We start from the raw sequence: 8,175 nt of genomic DNA on the forward strand, positions 1-8,175 counted from the left end.
TGCCCTTCTGCTTAACTGAGAGTCATTTCGTGAACAGAACAAAGAGATGAATCAAAATCAGTTGACTTTGACTTCGACACAGCAAAACAAAGCATGAAAAGGGAGAAGTGTATTGTTCATGTTTTTAAGCCTACTGTTTTGATTCAGTATTATTATATTGTATTATGCTGCCATCATCTGTTCTACGAAAACACATCAGTGTCCAGTTCTCATTCAGACAAACGTTCTCTACGTCACTATGTGATATGCCCCTCGAACCTGCATGATCACGGAAGCAAAGTTTGATTATTCAGTCTGCCTCATTCTCACTTTATTCCCTGTGAAAATAAGGTAACGTCCCAAAACCTATTCTAAAAATGCATTCTGCTGGTAAATGCAATAGACCTCAGTCAGGGTAGCACTATATGTAATTTTTGACAGTAATGAAAACGAGAGCTGTGAGGGATAGAAGTTGTAGACTAACGTTACTGTTGTTTAAAGAGTCTTTTTAGGGGAAAAAAAAGTTACGTGATTAGCCCTGGTGAAAAAACAGCTTTGGTGTCTGTTTGTTTTGGTGCTGGTTTAAGTTGGTCCTTAACTGGTTTATGCTGGTCCTTGACCAGCAACATGACCAGAATAAACCAGGACCAGTTTAAACCAGCACAAAACATACCCAACCAGTATCCCAGCATCAAAACATACCTACCAGCATATGCTGTTTTTTTCACCAGGGAGTGCGAGCCATTGTAAAGATCCATCACAGCTTCAATTTAATCCTTTTAAAATTCTGTGTGGCGTCTAACCTGTCAAAAGCTTTATGCATTTTCTTTAAAGTTGGACTTACTATGTGATTTTATTTTATAATGGGGCCTATTTAATGTGTGTATTTCTATTCTTGCAGAAAATGAACTAAAATGGACTTTTTTGGCAGTATGTATAACTTTTTCTAAACATTTTCTCTCATGGTTTTGGGTAACATGATTTTATCAGTCAGAACTAGAGAACTTAATCTTTAACATTTTATTATGTGAAGTAAAAGTACGAGAAAAATAACAGCTGAAGAACACAAAGATTTGGCTTAACTTAAATTTAAGCAAAAAGTTAATGTACAGCTGAAGAGCAAATGTAATTATGTATTTATGTTACATTTTAGATTGCATTATATTACCTACATTTTTTCCTTTGTTACCTAGAGTTTCGCACTAACCAGAACATTTCCAGATCTCATGCTGGGATAAATGTCAATACTGCAGCTCGGAGTGGAAGCAATGTTACAGAACCTGTATTCACTAACAATACTATAGCAGGCAATGTACACATCATACATAATGCACCTGGTAAGATTTTTTTAATGTAGACAGAAGCTGACAAAATTAACTATATGTTTTCTGTTAATATTGTTGAATACCAGTGCTGTAAACTGTATTTTAAATATGTATATTATATATTTGCTAATACAGTTGTACTAAATATAGTTTTATATTTGTTATAGATTTAGCTACTGAAAATCTGTTTTGTAAATGTGTCTGATGTTCTGCAGGTTTCACTGGGTATCGCACATCATGTGAAAAAACACAAACCTCAGGTGACTAATGAATTTAATAGTAACGTTTTGAATGTCATACCTTCCACCTTTAATTTACCAGCTATTTATAGTTTGCTCTGATTTTTTATTGTATTAAAAGTCAGAATTTGTTCCTAAAGATTTTAATATTTGCAATTTTATTTCTGCAGCAATGAGATCAGTGATACTTAAATATAAGAAGCAGATCTGCAGTGAGTATCAGTATGTGACTGAGTATAACTCTCTGCCTGGTGAACAAGTGCTGCTGTCTGAGCGCTTCACACAACCTCTGATCCTTCAGAAACATAGAGATCAAAAAGAGAGAGAAGAAGAGCTTCGCTCCAGTGGAGAGGACTTCCAGCAGGTCCTCAGCTCCAAGAGCAGTGATGAATCTGTCCATGTGAACTCTCTGTTTAATGTAGATCACCATGGGATCAGTCCTAGTGCTGTTATACTGCAGGGTAAATTCTGGGAATGGAAAATCCTTCACTGTGCAGAAGATCATGATGGACTGGGCATCTGATAAACTCTACAAAGAGCGGTTTGATATTGTGTTCCACCTAAAGTGTAAAGAAATAAATCGCATTTCTGGCAGAAAGAGTTTGGTGGAGATCTTGAGCTACAGCTGCAGTTTAACATCAGATGAGATCTCACAGATACTACAGCAGTCACCAGAGAAGGTGCTTTTCATTATTGATGGATTTGATGAGCTGAAACTCACACAGGACATTTATGACATGTCAGCACATACTGATCCACTTCAAAAAGCCCCACCTGAGGTCACTCTTTGTGCCCTGCTGAAGGGTCACATCCTGCCAGAGTCCTTCCTGCTGGTCACCACCAGATCTACAGCTACAGACACACTGGGTAAACTGCTCAAAGGACCTCAGCGTTTCACAGAGATTATGGGCTTCTCTGAGAAGAGTGTGGAGGAGTACTTCCAGAAGTTTTTTCAGAATGAGGAACTTTTCAGAAAAGCATATGAATGTGTGAGAGCAAATGAAACACTCATCACCACCTGCTCCATCCCTGTCATCTGCTGGATCATCTGCACGGTTTGCGAGAGAGGTTCAGTGATGGTGCAGATGTAACAAGTGGACTGGAAACCACCACCTCCATCTATGTTGACTTTGTGTCCACTCTGCTGGAGCATCACTGCCAGGGTTTGAGTCAGTCTGTCTCGAGGCTCCTGAGGAGTCTGGGTCAGCTGGCAGAGAGAGGGATACTGGAAGAACAAGTCCTGTTTGATGAAAAATGGTTTATGAAACTGTTCCAGACCCTGCTAGCAATCCATTCCTGTGCAAGTTCCTGTTTAAGAGGAGAATCCATCATGAGACCATGTTCAGTTTCATGCATCTCAGTTTTCAGGAGTTCTTCACCGCTCTGTATTACATCTCACTCGACAGCAAGACGTTTAAGGAGAAACTCACAAAACTACGTTCCCATTACCATGAATCACGTGATGCAGCTGTAATGCAGTTTCTTTTTGGCCTTTTGAATGAGGATGTTAGAGACACACTTGAGAGGAAATATGGTGTGTTTGTTCATCCAACAACGCAGAACCATCTGAAAGAATGGCTTTTTAAAAAGTATGATTCTCTTCTCATTCTTCACTGTCTCTATGAGCTCCATGAAGAAAGCTTTGTAAATGAAATTTTAAATGGAAAGGGAAGCATTTTTGTTTTTTATGCTCCTCTACGAAGAACAGACTGCTGGGCCTTGCTGTACTGTTGTCAGTGCTGTCAGTGGATGAAAGAACTGACCCTCCATTGCTGCCAGTTAACAATTGAAAAGCAGTCTATGATTCTTCCTGTACTCCACAAATTTGAGAGTTTAAGGTGAGTACTCCAAAACAAACCCTCAGTGAATGTAAACAGTAAGCAGTTGAGGTACATAATAATCTCTTACTTACCTGGATGCTGACTTTTTATATATTTGTATGAGAACAAACACTGGTAAAGGGCACATTTTTTTGTTTTTTACTGTTTAGCTGACTCCATTTAGTTATTAGAATATTATATACATGTATGCTATAGTTATTATATAGTATACATTTGCAATGCATGCATTTGCAACATACTACTCAAACATCTCTACAGACTACATTACATTTCTATTCAGAAACTTTCATAGCTTGTTATCTTTGATTTGATTTTGAAGGTTGACACCAGAACTTCAAAAAGATTCTGAGCTTGTGGATCTGATTCATGCTGTCATGAAAGGACAGACAAATTGGTAATGTCTTTAATATACCAGACTCAAAGTAAAAGGCTCAAATTCACAATGCCCTTTCATTTTTTTTTACTTTTATTCCTTTTCTTTCTGTTCCTTTATTTTCAGTGTTGAGATTCTGTCGGTTTATGGCAATACTTCTTCTGTTCTTAACCTTCATATCACGTCAATCAGTCAAGAACTGTTCAGGTAAAAAAAAAAAAAAAAAAAGACAAATATTTCTTGTGTTCATGCTTAACATTTTTATTAACTTGCTATTTACTGCTAATTAATAATTTTGTTTTATAGAAAATTGTTTTTTTTTTTTTTTTTAGTATACTGGCCTGTCTAAAATCTGTCATACAGGAAATAAACCTTCAGCAATAGTAGATATAGATTTGTGACTTAACATTTGATTTATCGTAAATAAATATATGGACTGAATAAATATATGAACTGTAAATATAAACCTTTAGTGTCATATATTATAGAAAATATATATAATTGCACTGGGGTTAACATACTTTACAGCAGCATGGTATATAGCACTATATTTTACTTTTACTTTTTGCTGTACCTTGGATTTTATTAAACACTCTTTTAATGATGCAAATAACAAAAAAATGTAAAAAAAAAAAAAAATCACTAATTTGGTGCTAACTCTGTTTGTTTTTAGGATCTACATAGAACCATGCATAGAAAATAAATGTTTATCATTCATCAGTCTCACTTCTCTACAGTCTCATCTAATTAACATTGACTGGACAAATATCTTCCGAGCTCTTCAAACAGAGAACATAGAAGTGCTAATGTTTTACATCTCTTGTTTGTCTGGACTGAAGAAGATGGAACTGCGTGTGCACAGTCTGACTGAGAGTTGGGCTATTCAGATTGTCTCCCTCAGCAAGAACTGCCCCAGTCTAACTGAACTCAGGTAAGAGATGAACTCATCATTAAATCACCTGTGCCTTTTGCCCATTATGAACTATGTTTTGGCTAAATTCAATACGTTACCTCTTGACAATGATTTTATACACACCGTTTGCTCACCTACAAGTTTGTGCATCACAATAGGTAAAAATAAGGATATAAAAAAGTAAAACAGATTTTTAAATTTTTATGTGCTTTAGCTAAAAGAAGATTGAAGTATCTGAGACAAATGATCTTGGAATAAGGTAACAAAAAAGGTTAAATAACATTTCCTTAACAACTGACCATACGCACGGAGCATTCTTTAGAATTTAGGCATAATGATAAGCCAGCTCCTAACTTTCCGGTGTAGCTCATTTTATATGTACTATATATAAAATTCTAATTAATTTGAATTGAATTGAATAGGTGGAGACTCTTGAGACTGCTCTCCTGCCTTGTTCTTATCAGAAACTGAGAAAATAGTAATTGCAACATCGTAAATAATGATAGTGGCATGTACATTCAGTTTCACATTATTTAACAGCATATAATTTAAATTCTGAGCCTGGTAATCCCAGGAGAGTACCTAGACGTAGTTGTACATTTAAATGCTGACAGCTAAACACTGTCTTAACTGTTTAATCTTATATTAGCAAGCTAGACATGCTTCTCTTCAACAATACCTTAATAGTATTCTTGATAATCAATAACTTGCCTTCATAGTCATGAACACATTTTTAACATCTTGTAATATTGTAATGCCTTTATTATTTTTCAACTCTACAACTGTGCAGTAAAATTCACTTCAAAGATTCACTTTTCATTCACAAAGACGACATAAAAATGCTTTTTCACAGAAAACAAAGACTTTTTAAGATGATTTACCCTTATAACCAGAAGATGGCAGAAGAGGATCACTCATTGGCTGCAGCTGCTATTTCAACTCCCATAGTTTTTTCATGTCTTGTTTTTCGATTTATCATAAAATTACTGGTATAACAAATTTTAGTACTTTTACCATACTTCAGTATATAGTATAGCAAATGCAGAAAGTCATTAAAATAAATAATAAATAAGCTCAGACACAAACAGCCTATAAAGGTGAATTATTTAAATACTTATATATAATTTACTACAAATTAAATAAGGTAAATATTAATGATATAAAAATCAAATAATGCATTCAGTAAGAATCAGTATGAATTTTAAATATTTTAATATTATAAATAATTCAAACATCACAAACTTGTTACTGCTGTAGTTTTGTTACTCTGAATTTAGTCTGAATCATTTAAGACTAAGCTCTTTTTTTGACATCGGCTTGTGTTTCATTCGGTTATTACTGTCAATTATATCAAATGACTCCCGCATATTTAGCGGATTTGCTCACGTAATTTTTTACATTCGCATTTGTCATTCTTGAAATGGTATATATAGACGTTTGGTCCTCTTAGACAAACAAATAATTTCTTCGAGTTGTAAATGGATTATGTAGAGAAAACAAGCAAAGGACACTCCTATTACAGTACAGTACAGCTCACCGGAAATGACTGAGCTGGCTTATCTAAAACAAGGAAGTAATCCTTGCATATGGTCAATTGACTTGTGAAAGCACATCGGTCCTCATCAGGGAAATGTGTACAAGCCTGTAGTACAAGACACAACAAAGAATACACTGTAAATTGTAATACTATGTAAACAGTAAATACATATATACATTGACTGTATGGATGTCTGAATGTCTGCGAACTGTAGGATACATGGTTGGATACCGGAGGAGGCAATCAGGGTTTTCCAGAAGTCACAGATAAGACCAGACTGTGCACTGACAATTGAAGGGTTTGTACTGTTTTATAAATAGCTTGTATTTTTGGATTTTACATTTTGTTCTAGTTTGGAAGAATTAGGTTGTTTCTAATTTAAAAACCTCATGATATATTACTTAACATTTAACAAGTATTTTTTTTCTTTCATAAAGGCCGGTTTCACAGACAGGGTTTAGTCTAATCCAGGATTTAGTTATAGCTCAATTAGGACATTTAAGTAATTTATTATAATACTTTAGAAAAAAACATTACTGGTGTGGATCTTGAGACAAAACAAAGGCTCTGACATGTTTTAAGATCAGTCAGGGCAAATTTCTTTCAGATGAAACAGCTCAGACTTACATTTTAGTCTAGGACTAGGTTCAAGCCTTGTCTGTGAAACCGGGTGAAAAATTGTAGGTCTTGGGCACCTATTATGTTCCTTAAGATCCTCCCATAAAACAAATTTCAGGATATGTCTGTTTGTTTTGTTATAAAGCTACAGATGCAAAGGAGGTAAGCAGTGTTCACATATGAATGACTGCAGGGAGACTGTGAAGATTCATCTGAATGCAGGGGGCTTTTCTATGGAGATTTTAAGACCGTAAGTGGACATGTTGATATATTTTAATGTACAGGTTTTTGTGTATGCATGTCTTTCAGTTGCATGTATTTAGTATTTAGCAAGCTAATATTGATTGTACATTGTACAGTCCTGGTCAGTTCATAACCTGTGCACAAAGAACCATTCAGTCAACGGATCTTTAAAGAACCATCTCTTTCTTACCTATTTTTATATATACAGTATATGCTTATATGCTTTTATATATATATGTATATATATATAATATATTTCTTTTCATTATTAGAATCATAAGAATAAATGCTATATAAATTACTAGACAAATTTCAACATTGATTTGATGACACCTGTCTCCATTTATAAGGCCATTGTTTGGAAACTAAGCTACAGATCAAGAACTTGGAATAAATATAATGGTGTCAGTTACACTGCATCCTGTGGATGATGAATCAGAGCGCCGTTTGGATCAGCGTCTCCTCATTAAAACAATGTAACATATATTCATATCAGCATGTTAACACAAAATTACAAAATGCAATGAATTATATTGTCATTTTTAACCCCTTCTTAAATATTATAGGTTTTTTTTTTACTATAATATATTTTCTGATTCTGTATTTGTGTTTTATAGATTTATGGGATTTTGTTGTTCAGTGTTAATAAAAACTACATCCTCTTGCTTAAAAATTGTACTGACATGGTTTATTGTGGCACTGGGACATAAAGCCTCATTTATCAATAATAAATGTGACCCTGGACCACAAAACCAGTCATAAGTCACACTGGTATATTTGTAGCAATAGCCAAAAATACATTATATTGATCAAAATTATATATTATTTTATCCTAAAAATCATTAGGATGTTAAGTAAAGATCATGTTCAATGAAGATATTTTGTAAATTTTCGACAGTAAATATATCAAAACTTAATTTTTGATTAGTAATATGCATTGCTAAGAACTTAATTTGGACAACTTAAAAAGTGATTCTCAATATTTTGATTTTTTTTTTTTTTTGCACCCTCAGATTCCAGATTTTCAAATAGCTGTATCTCAACCAAATATTGTCCTGTCATAAACCATACATTAGTCACCTTCCAAATCCTTTACTAAGCAGCATA

The 8,175-nt window shown here is 34.3% G+C and overlaps 1 protein-coding gene and 1 pseudogene across 1 annotated transcript; both read left to right on the forward strand.

The window, feature by feature from the left end:
- Nucleotides 1-897: 897 nt before the first annotated feature.
- On the forward strand, nt 898-3,968 carry LOC127159007 (NACHT, LRR and PYD domains-containing protein 1 homolog; annotated as a pseudogene).
- A 466-nt stretch (nt 3,969-4,434) lies between these two features.
- On the forward strand, nt 4,435-7,554 carry LOC127159016 (NACHT, LRR and PYD domains-containing protein 1 homolog). Its single transcript, XM_051101969.1, has 4 exons — nt 4,435-4,688; nt 6,422-6,505; nt 6,971-7,075; nt 7,419-7,554. Exons 1-4 carry the CDS (start codon nt 4,564-4,566, stop codon nt 7,435-7,437), a joined length of 333 nt encoding a protein of 110 aa, XP_050957926.1. The 5' UTR covers nt 4,435-4,563; the 3' UTR covers nt 7,438-7,554.
- Nucleotides 7,555-8,175: the final 621 nt, after the last annotated feature.

The sequence above is a fragment of the Labeo rohita genome, unplaced genomic scaffold, assembly GCF_022985175.1.
Source record: "Labeo rohita strain BAU-BD-2019 unplaced genomic scaffold, IGBB_LRoh.1.0 scaffold_185, whole genome shotgun sequence".
NCBI lineage: Eukaryota > Metazoa > Chordata > Actinopteri > Cypriniformes > Cyprinidae > Labeo > Labeo rohita.

Bases quoted from the DNA above. Each gene is read 5' to 3' on its own strand.
- LOC127159016 (XM_051101969.1), top strand. From the start codon at position 4,564: ATGTTTTACATCTCTTGTTTGTCTGGACTGAAGAAGATGGAACTGCGT. The intron at 4,689-6,421 runs GTAAGAGATGAA...TGCGAACTGTAG, and splicing joins CCCAGTCTAACTGAACTCAG to GATACATGGTTGGATACCGG. The intron at 6,506-6,970 runs GTTTGTACTGTT...TTTGTTATAAAG, and splicing joins TGTGCACTGACAATTGAAGG to CTACAGATGCAAAGGAGGTA.